The following is a 20,225-nucleotide window of genomic DNA, read 5'->3' as shown; positions in this document are numbered from 1 at the left end:
TTTTACCTTTGTAGGGTTGGCTTTACGTTATACTTCTTATTGTAGCAGATCTTTATGACAGTGAATTTTTAATAGTTGAGTCTTGCAATGCTTCTAATTAATTAGTACAAACCATTTTTTAGAATAGGAAATTATATTCTTTATCCTGTAAACTTTGCTCAAAGGACATATTTGGTGCATAAAATATAGTGTTTTGTTTATTCACCTCTTTTGATCAGATTTGCTTAAATCTCAGTTATTTGTTATGTTTTTGTTTGTTTGTTTTTATTAAAATCAGCTGGGCCCTAGCAAAACTTGGCAATATCTGGTGTTGATTAAAAATTTGAAACAACTGTAAGTGTAATAAAAAAGATAGGGAATGACCCACATTAATTGGCCAGATCATACAGTTGAGAAGATGATACTGTAGTACATGTGGTTGTTTAATATGGCTTTAGTCTTTGAATATTTTATTAAGTGTATTTCTCTCTTTGTGTCTCTTTCTCTCTTGCCTTTCGCCTCCTCAGACAGAGATTCTGTTAAAGTAAGTCCTTTCAGTCTTTATTATCCTCATAACAAGAACCGTCCTTAGCCCAAAGATTTATTGTATCTTCATGATGATCAACCAGTATGTCTGAAGGAAGTTCAGGCTACATTTGAGTGCATAATCCTTTCTGACTCACTATTTACTATTTACTTTACATTTAATCAGACTAAATTAGTACGAGAAGCAAATTTTTCTGCATTACATAGCACCTTCATCCAGTAATTGTTGCACATTTCTAGATCTGAATGCAATTTTTTTTTTGTTTTGTTAGCCCTCCAGGGGGTCTTTTTTGTGGGCTCTAGTGTCCCTTATATGAAAGTAGGCTGACAGGAAAGGGGGAAGGAGAGGGAGGAAGACATGCAGTAAATGTCGCTGGGTACGGGAGTCGAACTCGCGACGTCCGCGTCGAGGACTCAAGGCCTCCAAACGTGGGTCGCGCTCTCCCCTACGCCACCACGGCACGCCCCCGATCTGAATGCAGTTTTAAGCTTCTTTTTATCCACTGAATAATTTCTCAAAATTTATATATTCAAGAATGTGGTTTTAAAAACAAAAATATAAGATAAGTTATGACAGAAGCTGAGCAGAAGCTAAAAACGAAGGAGTTCAGGAACAGATCATGGTTACATCCAGTGAGTGTGGTAAATTAGTTCCTTAAGCGGCACAGACCCCACGCCCCCAAAGGAAAACATTTGGTTTGTTGAATACTCAATGAGCAGATTAGCATGTCTTTATGTGAGCAAGCTGAGCTCACATGCTTGAACACACAGTTTAGAGAAATTGTGTGTGTGCTTTTTCCGATTTGAAGGAATTTTTTTTTTTTTGAAGGAACGTTTTAATGTTATCTCCTGCCCACCATGTAGCAGATCCTCAACCACTCATGCACGCACGCACACATCATAACTGCTGTAATGAGTAGGTGCATGTGAGCACACACAGGCGTGCGTGAACATGTGTGTGTCTGTGTTTCTGAGGTCATCAAAAATCAGTGATAAAGACGGAGCGGCCAGAATGATAAATTTCTTTCATTAGCGCTCAGTGAGAAATCTCCCTCACACACATAAACACACAGAGATGCTCTTTGACACAGCGGCCAACAGTCACTCCATGAAACCAATAAGCCGTTTGTCAGTGATCTGCCGTTGCCTTGGCTACAGTCCACAGAGTACAGTTTGTGTGAATTGCATGAACATCTGTGCCTTTATGTCCTTGGAATTAGATCCTCACTCTCCGATAAAGGTGTGTGGGTATGAAGCAAGCTCCAGCACGCGCGTTTGCCGACCTATTGTAACCCGTACAGGCAGTCAATTAAACAGTCATGGTGTGTTCAAGGACAAAGCCTTCTGAGAGCGTTTGTTGCTGCTGGTAGTAATGAGTGTGAGGGTAGTAGTTGGTTTGATTATTTACATCATTGAGTTGATTATGATGTATTTGCAATATTCCCATTGAGTTTGAGTTGTGTAGACTAAATGTTCTTTCTGTGTAACAGATCTGATTTAAATGATTTAAATGGTCACAAAATCTTCATTGATGAAAACTGAAGACGACCAGAGCATTCTAACATGATTTGGAAAATTGTGAGATGCGTTTTTGGTAGTATGTCTTTTAATGAAATGCCTTGCTGCTGAAATGTGCTATACAAATACAATTTGATGATTGATTGATTAATGAATTATCCAATTCCAAAATGTTGGAATCCAAAAATAAAAATTATATGTTTGTGATAGTTTGGATTTTTATTTCTAAAACTGGCTGTCTCATCACAAAGTTTCTAAATTTGAAAATTATTTGACACTGTGGTCCAAAGTATTTAGCTAAATATTCTTCTCAAGATAAGGATCTTTAATGAACCATCTTACTGGTTTGCAGATTATTTGGCTAGCAGGATACAATGTGTTCAAATGACGGGGGCAAATTCCTCTTTTGTTAAGGTTAAAAAAGGTGTACATCGAGGATCAGTCATAGGGTTCATGTTAATCACAATTTGCGAAATATTTCCTATCAGTTTAATGCAGATGATTGTGCATTTACTGTTCTTATTGAACTGCATACGGATCTACATTTCTACAGGCTCCTTTGATGAAGTGCAGATTTTCTTGAGTCACTAAAATTTATTTTAAATGGTGAAATGTTATACTTCTGTTTGAATGAATCACAAATTTTTACTTCATGTCTGAGCACCTCACTGATACCAAAAATAGGTTAAAAAATACAGTTTTCTGAAAGTAACATTATCCACACTATAGAGTGATATTGTCAGTTTCATGTGGCAGTGATTAGATAAAGTTAATTTACTGATTGGAAAAGTATCACACCCATCGGCTGTTTGGTCCAATCAAACTGAAAATCATCTTATGCTTCTCACCAGCTGATTTCTCTGCATGCCTCTACTGGAGCACATTACAGCTTTTTGCTTGTGTGGAAACTGCAATATGCAACTTCCTTTTGAGTTTTTGCTGTTTTCTGTCTCATTTTACTTTTGCTTGCAAACAAGCTTTACAGCCACAGTCCATTTCTCTTTGTCAGTGCTGGGTTGCTCTTTTATAAAACTCTGAGTCCAGCGTGTCGCCTCGCCTTCCATGCTGGGCTGGCTGCAGAGAAAGAAACAAATGAACAGGCCAAGAGAGATGGATTAAACCAAATAACTACCACCCAGACTTCAAAAGCCTTTGGGTTTGTGCAGAACTTTGTGCAGAATAAAGGTGAGAAACAAAATGTGGATATTTTGCCGCCTAATTGGGTGAGTGACTATCTGAGCTGTTAATCAAAGAAAAATAAATATAATTGGACCACTGGTCACAGCTTAGACATTTCAGCTCGGACACCAACCCCTCTGTGTCACATTTTTACACATTGGGTAGCTCTCCTCCATCAAAGATTGTTGTGTGTTGTATTAACTCTACATTAGGATCCTGTCATTTGGCAATAAAAACCAGAATGTGCTCATTGCTGGAGCAACAAATAAAATCCATGGCTGTGCATGGTCCCTGCTCAATTTTAGGGGCAAATGTGGGGCATTGATTTAAGGGACAGTTCTAGGTGAGGCTAACTGGCACATCTGTGATGCATTTTTGGAAGGTTAGTGACTGTGGTGAAACCCAGAGTCACCTCTACTCCATATCTAATCAAATGTCTTATAAAAGTGTGGAAAAAATGTGGAGACAAAAATGAAACAGACGACTAATTTGTGCATAATGTATGACTGCTTGCTCTGTGTAGCACTGAAGTACATAGCTGCTTTTCTGAGCAGCTCTTAAAGTGTCCATCTGTCACCAAGTAACAAAGTCACATTTAGGGATGACATTATTACCAACTTTAGTGGTTGCCATGGTAAAAATTTTGTTGGTTACTTTTGCAGTTTTAAAAATAAAATATTACAAAAACATATGTGGCTAAGGCACACATGGATTAACAGACATCAGCTTCCCCTGGTGCCTACAGTCACTGTACATGCAGCTAATGCAAACTTTTTAAACAGTTGGCAGGTTTACTGACTGTTTTGTTTATTGAACTTTTTAACCAGCTGATCAGATATATTGGGCTACTTGTACTGCAATTAAGAGTCTATTACTACTTTCCAAAACTTCCAACATAATAATGAAGATTATGCATGAACCACATCCAGGAAATGTTATCCGTATTTTCAAAGGATCTTCACAAAACTCCAATAATATTGATAGCAGTGATGATTTATACGATAATCATGATCAAGTATATTCCTCCAGTTTTTCTGTTGGTTTTGGGAACAAACTCACTTGTTCTGCTTTTTATACACACTCACCAAACAGTTTTTGGTGAGTGTGTATAAAAAGCACTTTGCCTTTAAATCCGCCTTATTTATATCTCAAATAGATTCAATGAGGTGCCTATTAGAATATCACTCCATGGTTGCATGGCATGGCCAAATCTTTTGTACCACCAAATCTCAAAGGTGCTTTAATGTATTGAGATTAAGTGTTTTTTAGGCCATTGCACTACAATAAATTTTTTTATGTACAAGAAACCAGTTAGAGAAAGTGTGAAACATTTGTGTCATAGGACATCATGACACAAATGTCATGATTTGTGTCATGACATGTCTAAATCCAAATAGCCATCTCCTAATGGAGATGGATACTCTGTAGATATAAAGGAATATGACCAGCTGCAATACTGTAGATCCTTGTGCATCTATTAGATGTATGAATGTCATAATCTCCAAGTTTATCACATGTATTTAATGTAATAAACTTTACATAAATTTTGAATTTGTGTGAAGAATTTAAAAAGAGAACATATTAAATCACAAAACCTATGCTGACTAAAATTTTTAATTTTTACAGATCATTTAAGTCAACATCATTGATTATGTTGATGAATCATGTCAGCCATAGTTTGAAGTTTGGATGAATTAATCAAGATTGACACTGATGTAAATCACTTTTTACACTTTCATTCACTTTTTCATTCCTAAAGTGAATGAAAAAGGAAACAAGCGGCTCGTCTACAGATACCATTATCAAGAGTCGCAGAATCAATTGGATACGGGAAGTAAATGTAATTATGATGTCAGTGAAAATTAATACTTTCACTCACCCACAGTGAAGACTTTGTCACAGTTACAATGCTCGCTCAGCCGGCAGGGCCTTCATTTGTCTCCACAGCAAAATTAATTTGCTTTGATGTTTTTGAAAAGAGCTAATTTGCAGGCTAATTAATCTAATCAGCCTGAAAAGAAGGCGACAGAGAGGGATGGCTCAACTTGCTCCTCTATCACTCATGAAGAGACACACGCCCATACACACACACTGATATCTGCAGATTATTTGCACATCCAGAGGACTAAAATGTAAACATGAACAAGTGCTCCACACACACAAACACAGGCCGCTTCACCCTTCCCCCCGCTCAGAATCGTTGTCATCAACACTTGCAGCACGGCAAAGGGCAGTGAAAAGGTTACAGGCGTGAGTTAGTGGAAAGGTCGAGCAAAAGGTCTTGTTTTATTTTATTTTTTTCTTTCTGTCCAGTGTATTCTGGGTGAGCAGCGCCTCCCAATGTGGGAGAGATGGGGCAACGATATTCAGAGGAAGAGGGGCAATCTCTTAATTTCATCTCTACTCCTCAAAGAACATTTATTGATATTTAAAAGATGCAAAGCTCGAATAGGAATAAGCAGCACCAGTGGCACAATCACTCTGTTAAAGATGCTCCACTGTTTTTTTGTGTTAAAATAGGAGTATTTAACATATACTAGAGTTGATCTATAAATGATTTAGTAGAATCTTCCCTGAAACCATGAGGCAGAGAAGCCCCAACTCGCCCACATGTCGATATGTATGGAATGTTGTGGGAAGGATATAAAACATGTGGGAGAGTACTGTCTATAATGGCGGAATAAAATTGGGTTGTTGTCCAGAAAAACAACTAAAATAAGAAACAGCTAAAATAAATGGGTATCTTTGCCAGGTCATATTTGTCCTAAAGAAAACATGAAGTTGTTGATCACAAATTAACAGTCGCTAGATGCTCCAATCAATAACAGTTTTTCCACCCAATAGCTTAAATAGACTCAGAATCAAATGCACATGGAGGAATTTGTTTTAAGGTGTTTTAATAGAAGTCTTATAACTGTCAGATGCTCCATATTTTTGTGTTAGTGTTTTAGAGCTATTAAAAGCTGCTTTTGTTGACAGCAGGTCTGATTTGGAAAAGAAATTGTAGATAATTTGTCCAATAGTATGAGTAACGCTACGATTATCTGTCCTTCACTGCCTTCTCTGTCTCAGTAAAAGTTAGATTTTTTTTAATTGCTTCATTCACAATATAAACTAGTTTAATTTCATTCTTGTTCATGTATAAATTGTCTTAGTCTAAAACTAAGTGTTGTAAATCCATAAAATATTTTAAGTTAAAATTATGCTGTAATCTATTTGGTTTTAAGCTCCTAAAATTTGATTTAAAACCCACCAAGAAGAATTACTATATCATGTTTTATTCTACTGAGAACATCTGGTTTTTAAGTGATAACAGAAATTCTTGCTCAAATTATTTTAACATGTTTTCTTTCTGCTTCAGAGTTCATCCGTGTCTCCGTCAGCCAGTTTCCGGGCTGGAGAGAAACATCGGAGTTCCAGCGATTTTTCATCCGAGAGCAAGAAGCAGAAGACAGATGACAAGGAACTGACTTCCAGCCGCTATGTGAGTGATGAGCTTAAACCCTCCCTCTCTGGGAAGTGGAGGAGATGTATGATTAAATATTTTATCACTGCAAGAAAAAATTGGAAAATTTATCTCAGTTCTTGAGTCTGTTTTTACTACTCTTTGTTTTGAAGAGCTGAGGAAGGAAATAGAGAAAACCTTGGGAGAGGAAAAGCAGTTTAATGTGTGAAGCCACTAGCTTTCAATTTGTCATGTTTTCTTATATTGTCAAAGGCAAAAAGTTAGAGCAGACTGAAAGGAAAATATCGTGAGGCCATTTTACTCTGTACAGTAAAACAATATATTTTTATTTATATATTTTACTTCATTCAATTTTTCAAAAATGTAAGCTACATTTCTGTGTGAATCCCAGGAAAGTGATGGAGAAAAGAGTGACGACAACTTGGTTGTAGACGTCTCCAATGAGGTACCAGGAAGCTTTTTATTCTTAAGATGCCATGTTTTTTTTTTTTTCATTTGTTAAACATGTGACTTTGTTTCTTTGAAAACATCTGGGCTCACCCACCTCAGGATCCTACTTCTCCTAGAGGAAGTCCTGCCCACTCTCCTCGGGAGAACGGATTGGACAAAAGTCGCCTGCTAAAGAAAGACGCCCCCCTGAGTCCTTCTTCTATCGCCTCCTCCAGCAGCACACCTTCATCCAAGTCCAAAGAGATTAATTTGGTGAGTCATTTAGGGAATTATCGCCTTTTCATCTGATTAAATTCATTTTTTAAGATATTTATATCAGTGTAAACATTTAAGCGAATCATTGTAAGTAAAGTATGAAGAAATGTTTTGATGATAAATATCTTAATGCGTCAGGATATAATAAACGCTTTCTGGACTTCACCAGGTTCTAAAATGCTTTAAATCTAATCATAAGAGATCAGATACAAAGAACAGATTACAGATGACAAATAAAGAACACTTTTGTTCCTTTCATAGGATTTTTAGGAGAAAAAATGCCAAAAGGTTGGTTAACAAAATGCACTTTAGTCATTGAGTGTCTCAGAGGAAGACAGCATTAAATGATTCTAGAGTCAATTAAATGAAGTCTAGACCAAATTGAAGTGATGGGACCTTATCTGAGTTGTGCAAAAACAAATTTGCAAACCTCACTGACTTCACACAATACTTTAAGTGGCTCTACAATTTGAGTTTACAGTTATTTACCTTCTTACAGCATCTCTATTTAAGTTTCATCTTTGCTTCAAAAATCTTTTCTGCATCTGTCATGTAAAAATGTTTTAGAACTTCAGAGCTACATTATGTCCTGATACGCAAACCTCTAAAACTAAATAAGTATACTTTTTAGTATTCTTGTTTTGTTTGTGGGTTTTTTAATTAAGAAAGTCTTCAGAACAAAAATAATTTTGTCATATATATTTTTTTTCTACTTAGGTTGTGAATTGCTTTGCATCCTTTCTAGATGTAAATTTGCATTTTCTATAGTAATTTGCTCTTCTTTCTATGATGTACTTGACTTAGAATGAAAAATCTACAACCCCCGTGCCTAAGTCCAGCACCCCAACATCCCGCTCTGAGGCTCCCACACCCAGCAGCACCTCCACCCCTGGCCTGAGGCCTGCACCGAGTAAACCCACAGGAGTCGAGCTGTTGGGTCAGTCCTGATCGTAGCTGATCATAAAGCATCTTTACAGCAACGAGAAGCATGGAAGTCAAAAGGAATCACAAAGAACTTTTAATAACAATAAGCCCTCCTCAGATTTGAATACATACAGTTTGAACATTGTAATGTTTCCAGTATATTTATTTTCTTAGACAAAGCAAAATTTTGAGCAAGAAATTTAAATGATCTTTCATAATTCTTATGTCATTTCAACATGTTATATTTCAGAATACTAAAAAACATATTGACATATTTCTGTATTTGAAGATGTTCTTTTGTTTGTTTTAATTCATTAATCTAATCAAAACCTCAATTTTAATCTTGCTTTTAAAATATTTATCCTAATGTTTTCATACTGAATGAAGAGTATATACATATATACTCATATATTTATCAATGTATTATTTGTGTAATGTTTATTCTAGTTTTCTTTTCCTTTTTTTACCTGCAGCTGCACCAGTAATACTTGTATGTATTCATCTATATGTGTGTGTGTATGCATATATAGTCACACTTTCTCTGTGTATTCTGGAAGCCAAGCAACAACATTTTGTTGCCAAATTCCCTCTTGTGTCAATGCAATGACAATAAAGTAAGTCTAAGTCTAGAAAGGAATTTGCGTCTCACTAAACCTGTCCTCACACTGTTTCAGAAACCATTGTAACTTCTGCCTTTGTTGTCTTCCAGCTTCTAGTCTCCGGACGCCTCTCGCAGTACCCTGCTCGTACCCCGGACCGTTCGGAATGGTTCCTCACCCCGGCATGAACGGAGAGCTGAGTGGAGCGAGCGCCGCCTACTCCGGCCTCCACAACATCTCCCCACAGATGAGCGCAGTGGCCGCTGCTGCCGTGGCGGCATATGGACGCACGCAAGTGGTACCAGAACTTTCACAGGAACACACATCCTGAATTTGTATCTGTGATCATGTTCAAAACAGAAACATGTAAAATAATGGGAAAACCATTTGAATTAATTTTAGCTGTGTGATTAAATTATGGAGTTAACAGAAAATAAAACAAATGTTATTAAAATGTTTCCCTGAGTGCAAGCAAGCTTTTCATAGTTTTTTGCGTGTTGCTGTTGTTTGATCTGCCTTTAAATCAGTCAGCAACTTCCTCTAAACGTTTGTCAGTTCTTTAACTTGTCTACTCAAACCTCACTGATGATGATTTTTTAAAGCCTTCATTCAGATTACCTTTTATCGGATTAACCTTAGATATTTGATGGCAGATCTCAGAGTTTTATCTGCAACCTCCAATATTTGTCATTGATGTAAAAATTTGACTTAGAATGTTGTAGAATCTTAGATTCTTAGAATCTGGCCGTATAGTGAAGGTCACTGACCGCAAGAGAGCAGTCAGTCAACACAAACAGAAAAAAACTGCTTTAATCTTTAAAGAGTACTTAAATTTTCTATCTGAAAGAAAAGAAAAAATATCCTTAAAAAATAAAGAAAGCAAAGAAAGAGAGTGGTAGAAAGCATTTCTTAAGTTCTACAGAAATTCTCCTAATCTTAAATTCTAATCTTAGTTTTGACAGAATAATTTCAAGTGTTTTTTTATCATGTTTCGAATTGGGCATTAATTAAGTGTAATGTTATTATGATATTGTGTCTTTTGTCATTTACATCATCTTACCATAAAGTAAACAGGAGCAAAATCTAGTAGATATTTAAATAACATTGCAAAAGTGATTTAAATATCTATAATTGTTAAAATAACATTTGCATCCTTATCTAACTCTTTAAATAGTTTTCTTCAGTTCTCAGCTATGAATTTTTTTTTAAGAATTGTTGCTTGTAATCTAAAAAATACTAGCATTGTTCTCTCTTAAGCTTCATCATCACATTTTTCAAGCAGCTCTGCTTTAATCAGAGATGACTCATGTAACAAAAGCATTTCACAGTGGTGCGTAGTTGAACTGTCGTTCTCTTACTTTGTTAAGGTGGGATTTGATCCTCACCATCACATCCGTGTCCCAGGGCTTCCTCCCAACCTGTCAGGAATTCCTGGTGGAAAACCGTAGGTTCCCTCACCTCAGTTGTTAATGTCAGACACACCAAGAAAGACACATGATTTTGCCATTATCCTTTCATTTCACTCTCTTTCTTATTTCTTGCCACTCTTTGTCCCCTCCAGAGCTTATTCCTTTCATGTGAGCGCTGATGGACAAATGCAGCCTGTGCCTTTTCCTCCAGATGCTTTGATCGGCCCTGGCATCCCACGGCATGCACGACAGATCAATACTCTCAGCCATGGAGAGGTGGTGTGTGCTGTCACCATCAGTAACCCGACTCGTCATGTCTATACTGGGGGCAAAGGCTGTGTGAAGGTGTGGGATATCAGTCATCCGGGTAACAAGACCCCTGTTTCCCAGCTGGACTGCCTTGTAAGACCTGTGCCTTGACCCTTATATTCCAGACTGTGTCAGTAAATGCATGTAATACAGTGTTTTTCTGTTGCTTCAGAACAGGGATAACTACATTCGCTCGTGTCGCCTGCTTCCGGATGGACGAACGCTAATTGTAGGGGGCGAGGCGAGCACTTTGTCAATATGGGATTTGGCTACACCAACTCCTCGTATCAAAGCAGAGCTGACTTCATCCGCACCAGCGTGTTATGCTTTGGCCATCAGCCCTGACTCCAAGGTCTGCTTTTCCTGCTGCTCTGATGGAAACATAGCTGTCTGGGATCTTCACAACCAGACTTTGGTTCGGTAGGTGGCTACAGATTGGTAATGTGGTGTATAGCAATTGTATTTCCTTGACTGAACACATGAACTTGAGTACGACAGAGTCTTAGAGCCACGCTAATGAAATATATATTTTTTTTAATTATGAAAATGAAGTAATAAAATAGCAAAAAATTAATTCATATTATGAAAATAGTCATATGAGAATAGAATTGAAATAGTATGAGAATAAAAGTTGTAATATTATGACTTTATTCTCAACATATTATGACTTTATTCTCGTATTACCATAACTTTATTCTCGTATTTTTTTTACTTTTTTCTCATAAAATTATAACTTTATTCTTGTAATACTGCAACTTCATTCTTGTAATATGACTTTATTCTTATAAGAGTTTATTTTGATAATTTTATGACATTATTTTCACAATTTTATGTTTTGATTTTTTTTCTTTATATGGCCCTAATACTGTCACACTTGAATGGCATCCATTCTGCATCGCTAATGTTATGTTAGTCCTCCATTTGTAGCATTTGCATCTTCATCTGTTCTGAAAATACTTTTCTGATGGTTTAAGAGTGTGTTTATTTGAGTTTTTCCACATTCTTCTGGAAGTGCATTTGTGAGGTCAGACGTTGATGTGGGACAAGAAGGGATGGCTTACAACATGTGTTCTAATTCAACCCAACTGGGCACAGTTATGTTCCAGAAACCACACACCTGCTGTTATTTTTGGATATTCATGAACTACTTTTTAGTTTTTTCTACTAATTACTGTTAAATAACATGGATGTATTTGTGCATGATTCTCTGCAGGCAGTTTCAGGGTCATACAGATGGAGCCAGTTGTATAGACATCTCTAATGACGGAACTAAACTTTGGACTGGAGGTCTGGATAACACTGTTCGGTCCTGGGATCTGAGAGAGGGACGGCAGCTGCAACAACACGACTTTACTTCCCAGGTTTTGCAAGAAACACCAAAGCAATACATATACTGTGTTAAATATTTTCATAAACCTCTTTTATGCTTGTATTTCCTTATAATTCTTTATAACTCGATACCTCTACCACATTCATAAAGTAAGCTGTTGCACTGGAGGAAAGAAGGCTAGGTTATTATCAAACGTATTGTACCAGTAGTTTGTGTTACTTGTAAAGTAAAAATGTTACAGATTGGTAAAAATTGTACTTCGCTGGACGAGTCCCAATTGCAGAGTGTGTGAGTACTATCTCTGCTCTTGATTTAATGCAGTAATTTACCAGCTTAGTTCAGAGCATTTAACCCACACTAAAGGCCAGACTATTTTTGTCATGCCCTCAAATACTTTTAACACCAATAATACTTGCAGTTTGAATTCACTTTTTTCAGGTAAGAAGAAATGCAGTGATCAAAGACCATTATTGCAATTTTCCTGAATAGGACCCATTTCGTAACCTCAGTTTGTACATGAGGGCTTGAGTGTGCATTAAAGAGATTTGAAAATATGAGTCTTTTACAGGTTTTTTACATTTATACAACATATTCATGAGCACATCTTTGACGTTACAATGATGAATGTTTTAAACACTACATATGATCTGGGGTGCTGTGGTGGTGCAGAGGCAAAGGACAACCCTTTGCCTCCGCCTTAGTCCCTTGGCGGTAGTTGCAGGTTTAATTTCTGGCCTTGCAACATTTGCCGCATGTCTTCCCCTTCTCTCATTACCCTCTTTTCTGTCAAACTACTTTCAAATGAAAGGCAATAGAGCTAACAAAACCTTAAGAAAAAAAACATTTGGTATAATAAGATGTTTAAAAGAGGACTGTTTGTCTTTTTTCCAGATCTTCTCTCTGGGTTACTGTCCGACAGGCGAGTGGCTGGCTGTGGGGATGGAGAACAGTAATGTAGAGGTCCTGCACGTCACCAAACCTGACAAGTACCAACTCCATCTACATGAAAGCTGCGTGCTCTCACTAAGATTTGCTCACTGTGGTAAGAGTGCAACATGGTTAGGGGGACATAAATGACACTGTCACCAAATGGAGCTTTCTTGTTTATTTCTTGATTTAGACACAGGTTGTCAAATTCTGGGCCGCTAACCAGTATTCTCAGTGTTTTGAATTGGTCAGGCTTAAAAATTTATTTGTTCACCTAAAAAAAAAATCACGTGCATGTACAAAGCGATATACTAAAATATCTGTATTTTGTAATATAGATACGTCTATATTACAAAAAAATTTGACCGGGGAAGTTCTCCAAATTCAAAGTGAAAATACAAGAAAGCTGGAAGTGCATAGAGAATAAAATCATTACTCAAATGTCAGTGTTCACAAACAGAAGGTTGATTTTTTTTCTTTTTTATCTATAAGTTTTCACTGTGTTCTGTTTTGTTCCTTGCAGGGAAGTGGTTTGTGAGCACAGGAAAAGACAATCTACTCAATGCATGGAGAACTCCATATGGAGCCAGCATTTTCCAGGTGAGGGGGCAGAGCATACCCTGCATCTAGGAACTTTCTGTTTAGAGAGATTTCTGTTTAGTACAATATGTAGCTAAAGGTGTCTCTTTTTTATGCATATAACCACATTTTGTCTTATATCCCCTTCCCAGTCAAAGGAGTCATCCTCTGTGCTGAGCTGTGACATCTCCATAGATGATAAATACATTGTGACGGGCTCAGGAGACAAAAAAGCAACAGTCTACGAGGTCATCTATTAGGAAAGCTGGACTTAAAGGTCATCCTTGCATCTGGACGTAAAGTCACCGTCATCAGTATAAAAAATGTATCCAAACAAACACAAATATGTTCTGGGACCATGACACTTTGACCTTCTGATTCTGTTTGGTCGAGAATCAAAATACACAAAGCACACAGATTTTTTATCTTCCTTTTATTTTCAAGTGCCGTACTGCTGGTGTAAGTATAAAAGAATGTCCATGTACACTAAGTCTGAATTGGCTAGACAGCATTCCTTTATATGACATTTAACACAAGTATCTCTTATATTTGATTGTTTACATCATTTAGACATATCCAGCTTTAAGCTTAGGTGTTCTGAATGGCACATCTTTTATAACAAGTTTTTAATGTCATTTCAGCATAGTTTCTCTGCCTGATTACGTCTCAGAGTTGACATTATGCCTTCGAAGGGTTCATGACAGAGAGGGGTCGTAAATATGCACATGCAAATTTGTTTTCAAGCAATTGCAGACACTGACCAATTTTTGAGCTCTTCTAGTAAAGATGTGTAAAAATCCTTTAAATGGTTAAATCTTTTATTGAGTGCATTTAAAAATAAAACACAGAAAATTCCTCATTAAATTTAGTCAATGGAGAAAATTTCTTTAAAAAAATAATTGTTTTCAAATTATTTTTAAAACCACTAGTGGCACCAGGTTCCCCTCAAAGTTCTTTTGTGCCTATTGTTAAGCATGATGAAGGAACTGTGAACCTGAGGAGGCATTTCTCTTTCAAATATGCTAGAAACCTAATTACAGCTGTTGAATATTTGACTCTTTGACTATACATGGACATTTTAAATTAAAATCCAATGATGATAGAAGAAGTGCGTCATGACTAGGTCATTCAGGCTAATATTAATCCAAAACATTATAATTGTTCACTCAGCTAAATTCAGCCTGCTTCTGTGACTTAAATCTTATAGAAAACATGTGGAGTAAACAGAAGAGCAGAGAGTGGGAGACAGGGCCAAGGACTCTGATCTGAAGAGATTGTCCTGTTGCCTAAAGTAGATTGTAGAAAGTACTGACAGTAGGGGCATCAACATTTATGGGTTTGTTGGCGACAAATACACAGATTAAAGGTTGATGTCTTTTCTTTGCAAAGTTATGTTACTGTAATAAAAGATTAGTTTATTTTAAAGGAGTTTTCACATTTTTACTATTGGTGCCAGCAATGTGTCTGTATGTAAGGGGCTTTTTGAAAGACAAAAGGATTTTAATAACATGGGCTTCAAAGGCAATATGTTCATATTTATTATGTTGATGCATTTTGTTCCCTTCACTTGTAACTTTTAAACTTTTACATGTTTTCTTAAATATTTCTCAGAAAAGCCTTCCACATGTCAGAAACACCAACAGTTAATTTCATTACAGTTGCATGTTGAGGGGTGCTTGTTGTGGAAGCCATCTCAGAAAGTTCCTTTAATATCTCGGAGCTCCTGAAAGGACTGACAAAGAGAGGCGACATGCTGAACAATAGGGGAGCTGACCTTCAAGGAGTACTTTGAGAGGACACGCTAAATAAACACACTAATAAAAAGGAAAAAAGAAATCATCATAGCCTAAGGACTTGTATTCTAAAGACTAGTTTGCCTAATCCAAAAACAAGATGTCTACTGTACAGAGGTGTGTGATGTATTTAAACTGTATTATCTGCACTCATTAAACAAACACGTAAAAAAAAATAATTCAAATGTGCTGAAAGATTTCTTTTTGTATTTGAACAGAAAAGGCTTACTATTTTCTGTTTTCTATTGTTTAAGATGCAGGTTATTACCCTCAGTATTTTCTACCAGTATTCCTGCTTATTTTTTCCGCCTTTTCCTGTATTTCAGCTTGAGGCTGGAAGTTCATACACACATGTGTGTGTTTTGTGTCTATGTTTTGATCTTGTGGGCGCTTTATGAGCAAACTGCAGAGACAGCCATCAGTGTCCTCACTCCTGACTGACCATTGCACTTGGTTCTGTCTCCCAGTTTAGACTCCGGTGAATGCTTTTTCACTCTCCTCTGATAGTTTTTCTGTAAAACTGATATATTGGTGTTTTGAAGGTCAGCTTTCTCATTTTTTAGTTTGGTTTTCTGGTTGTGGACTTTTTTTTTTTTTCTACCTATAAAAAAAGAACAAAAGTAGTCGTGATCTGACAGGATTAACTTTGATTTAGTTCTGTTAGCTACTTGTAAAAATAAAAAGACAGAAAAAACATAGTGCCTTTATGCTTCTATGCTTCTTGAATTTCCTTTCCACTCTCCTGCTTGTTCAATTGTAAAACAAATGTAACTTTGTTTTCCAAATGTCATTATAATAATTAATTTAACTAACTACAGTAGCCACAGTCTCAGAAGATACATAGAGGTAAAACTTGTATGCTCACAGTCAGACATTATCAATCCAATTCTGATTAATCTTGTCAAATTTGAGAATTTTTAAAACATTTCAAATGTTCATCATAGATTTAAGTGGCAGCATACAAATCTTACAAATCTTATCAAAACATTGCAGATCAGTATGTACACAAGTGTCTGAGGTAAAATATAAAATTGATGAATATGGTCCAAAACTACAATTTGATCCATGCATCTCTCTTTTGTTCTCCGAAAAAATCCCACTGTATGTAATCCTTTAAAGCTGCATTATGTAGCTTTAATTAAGAAAAAATGTCTTTTACATATTTGCTAAAGCTAACACTATGTCGTGACAGTATGGTATGAGACAGATAATCTGTGAAGAAATCAAGCTCCTCTGCCTTCTCCCACTGTAACTATTGCCACATGTATGCTCAGCCCCTGGTCAGAAACAGCCAATCAGAGCCAGGAGGAAAATCTTAGTGCTGTAAATTCTACCTATTTACGTGCAACTACATGTGCCAATGGGAGATAAACAATTTACCTTTACAGCAAAACTCGTTTATTTACCGTCATCGCTGTTATACTTAATTTAAGTAGTCTGATGGAAGACTCTGCTGATGGGGAGAAGTCGTAGTGTAGCAGAGAGCAAGGGGAGGGCATGGGCAGCATGCACACAGGCTTGATTGACAGTGCTAAGACCCTCATTTTCTTCTGATTGGTTCAAGCGGTGTATTTCTGCAATTAGCACTGGAAGCTTGATTAATTTCACAAATTATCAGTCTCATCTCATACTGTCATGACATGGTGAGACAGTTTTAACAAAATGTAAAAAGAAATTTTACAGAAATTATTAGAGTAGGGTATTTATACCCATGAAAGAAGTATGTAAACTTTAAGAGCTGTGCATGGAATCTGTTTGTTTAAGATTTGATCATTTCTTGCAATACAAAGAAGAAAAAGGTTTTCTTTTACTAACAGAAAAGAGGGAAGTCATGTCATAATTATTTACTCTTTTTACTGCCGATACCTCAGTAGAATTAAAAAGCTTAAGTTTAATATTCTAACCAATATTTTGTACCACTTCTGCCTACTGTCTTACATACAGACCAATATATATTTATTCATTTTTGTGAGTATAATTTGTGACTTTGTGTTATGCAGTTTCTTTCAGTACTTGAAATGGCGAAACTTTTAAATTTAAAGCAAAATTATTCAAGTTGCTGTCATTGAATGCTCTGCTGTTCATCAAATGTATTGATTCTCTTCTGCTTTCATCCAGAAAACCTGAAATGTGTTTTTGTTGTGCTCAATGTAAAAATCCAAACCTGAATGTTACCTTTCTCTAAATGCTACATGAGCTACACAACATCAAATACTCATTATGTACCATAAATTAATGATGTACAGAACACTTGACTGAGCTCATGAAAGTGTTACAACTTGACTGTAAAAATGTAATTATTTAAAAGAATCCTGTCACCAGTTGATCTTTTATTCTTTCAGTGTAAAATGCCTTCACTCTCTTTTCTAGTCTGTGATTGGTTTTATTAAATTATTGTGTGGATTAATTATTGTGTCTTGGTCTCTTTAACAATTTCAGTGCAATGTTTCAGAATTAAATTTCTTCAACTCGTATGACGTTTTATGAAAAGTTGAAATTCAAATATCAAATCAGTCAAACTGATTTGCAGAACTTTTTAATGCGGCACATGTTTCTGGCTTGAATTTTCTACTATGAAGGGACAGTATTATATAAAATCTATGTTCCTTTAATTTGGTGTGGCAGCCATTCAGCTGTGCCTGTGTGGACTGAGCTCTGCCTTTGAAACGCAGCTCCCCCTTGGACCTGCAGCTTCTTAGCTTCCAAGTACCTGCATCACACAGCACTCCTCCCTCCCTCAGCTTCTTCAGACTAGCCCACAGCAATTAGCAAACACCTGGTGCAACTTCAGATCTTCTGAGCTACTTCTCTGTGCAATGCTGGTAAAAATATCGTTAAAGTGTTAATAGAGGAGCAATGTGATAACTCCCTGAAGGCAGAGTTTCAGATGGAGCAAAGGCCCAATTTGAAGCAGAGCTATTTAGTCTGTGTGTAGAGTAAACCTTACACATGCTATCCCAATGCCCGTAGAGTATGAGATAGAGTTTTTGGATTTTTTTTCTGAGAACTTCACAGCCTGACCTTCATGTGGGAGGATTGACAATTGTCTTGAGTGTTTTCCACTTGTGAATAATATTTGAGTGGACTTTAAATTGCTTGGAAATGGCCTTTTAAACTGTTCCAGATTGATTGGCAAAAGGAACTTCCTCTCTAAGGTCATTGCTGATGTCTTCCTTCTTTATATTGAGTTAGCATCTCCTGGATTAGAGGATTTATGGCTCAGTGAGATCTAGAGAAACTCATCCATCCACCTTTAGTTGCATTGATTACTGCAACAGCGTCTTCAGAGGTCTGCCCAACAAATCAATCTGACAGCTGCAGCTGATACAGAATGCTGCTGGTGGCGTTCTGACTAAAACCAAGAAGATAGAGCACATAACACCAGTTTTAAAGTCCCTGCCCTGGCTCCATGTAGCTCAAAGAATAGACTTTGAAATATTGTTGTTAATTTATAAATTACTGAACGGCTTACCACCACAATACATTAAATATCTGCTGTTGTTGTATCAACCTTCCAGACTCCTCAGGTCTTCTGGTTCTGGTCTGCTCTGCATCCCCAGCAGCATACAGCGTCTATGCACCAAAAATCTGGAACAAACTTCCAGAAAACTGTGAAACAGCTGAAACTCTGACTTCCTTTAAATCTCGACTAAAAACCCACCTGTTTAGAGTTGTAATCAACTACAAATTTAATAATGGCACTTGACTTAATGTAATGTTTTGATTGTTGATTCTTTGTTGCATGACTTTATGTTTTTGTGTTTGTTATGATATAAAGCACTTTGAAATGCCTTGCTGCTGAAATGTACTGTACAAATAAAATTTAATTGGTTGATTGATTGAACACACATAACTATATGATCCAGACTGGCAAACCTCTTGCTCTTATAGAGTTAGTCACTCGGAAGATAACCAAGAAGTCAAGGACACTTAATTATCAGCAGCTAGTTGCTACTTTTCCTTAAATCCTTTGAACAAGCAAGTACACAGTTCCTGTTTAGTGACGAAAAACTGACTGGGATCTCATACGGGCTTTTGTGTACTTGATGTCAAATTCAAATAACTTTTTTTATTTTTATTTTCAAAACCCTAGAAAGATGGCACAGTGTCTACAGTGATTGCACCTTTTTCTTTACGTGTCCACACTTTTTTCATGAGGCTACAATTCTGATATTACTGAAATTTCTAATATTCCAAAAAATATAAATAATTTAGTGGTTTCTCTTTATGATATAATCTTTTTTTAATTGGAACAATGTAACCCCCTATTGTAAACGTGCTCTGTTCATGCAACACTGAGCACTGGACCAGTAAAGTGGACTAAGTGATCTAAGTGAGGACTGTGGAGGAGGATGCTCTGCCATTACAGTGAATGATACTCTTGCTGCAGTTCTCCAGTGAGCACTTTAAACAGCCAAAAGTGGATGAGAAGGAGGGAAGGTTGGGATGCAATGTGGGAACAAGCAACCCTACTTCAACAATAAATAGTAAGAGCACTTGCAGCATGCAAATTGCTCACTTTACTGTCAAACACACGAGTTGGATTAAACAAAGAGGACACATGATCACAATGTGCCTTAAGCTTTTATGTGTTGCTACATATATGTTTATTGTTTTAGCTAATATATTTCAAATGTTTTAAAACTATCAAGTGAATTTATGCTGAAAAGTGTCAACTGTCTCGTCTTTTTGCCACCCCCAATAACTGCAGGCATGACCTCACAGCGTGTTGGAATAATGTTAGCAAAGTGCCACTTTACCCATTTCAATTCTCTTATAACCTCAGAGGGCTAACAAGGCAGCTCATTAATTAATTCAGAGTTTTCAAACACTGAAAGCACAATGTGGAGATCCACAAAAAGAAAAAAAAAAGAATTTGAGGAGGCAGCCAAGTGAATACTCACAACAGTTCAAAAATATTTATGGTAAGTTTCCCTTATGAATACAGATTATAGCAAAACA

The 20,225-nt window shown here is 36.6% G+C and overlaps 1 protein-coding gene across 6 annotated transcripts in view; it reads left to right on the top strand.

The window, feature by feature from the left end:
- LOC122828638 (transducin-like enhancer protein 4) overlaps positions 1-17,659 on the top strand; it is a 43,719-nt gene extending 26,060 nt beyond the window's left edge. For all 6 annotated transcript variants that reach the window (XM_044112387.1, XM_044112382.1, XM_044112383.1 and 3 more), the window contains 13 exons: positions 507-523; positions 6,584-6,706; positions 7,080-7,133; positions 7,238-7,390; positions 8,198-8,330; positions 9,027-9,214; positions 10,284-10,360; positions 10,478-10,727; positions 10,807-11,054; positions 11,848-11,995; positions 12,856-13,006; positions 13,415-13,491; positions 13,623-17,659. In XM_044112387.1, coding sequence (XP_043968322.1) covers positions 507-523; positions 6,584-6,706; positions 7,080-7,133; positions 7,238-7,390; positions 8,198-8,330; positions 9,027-9,214; positions 10,284-10,360; positions 10,478-10,727; positions 10,807-11,054; positions 11,848-11,995; positions 12,856-13,006; positions 13,415-13,491; positions 13,623-13,730 — 1,727 coding nt within the window. In that variant the 3' untranslated portion in view covers positions 13,731-17,659. The remainder of the gene's footprint in view (positions 1-506; positions 524-6,583; positions 6,707-7,079; positions 7,134-7,237; positions 7,391-8,197; positions 8,331-9,026; positions 9,215-10,283; positions 10,361-10,477; positions 10,728-10,806; positions 11,055-11,847; positions 11,996-12,855; positions 13,007-13,414; positions 13,492-13,622) is intronic.
- Positions 17,660-20,225: the final 2,566 nt, after the last annotated feature.

The sequence above is a fragment of the Gambusia affinis genome, linkage group LG03, assembly GCF_019740435.1.
Source record: "Gambusia affinis linkage group LG03, SWU_Gaff_1.0, whole genome shotgun sequence".
Classification (NCBI taxonomy): Eukaryota; Metazoa; Chordata; class Actinopteri; order Cyprinodontiformes; family Poeciliidae; genus Gambusia; species Gambusia affinis.
This window is presented reverse-complemented; position numbering and strand designations above follow the sequence as displayed.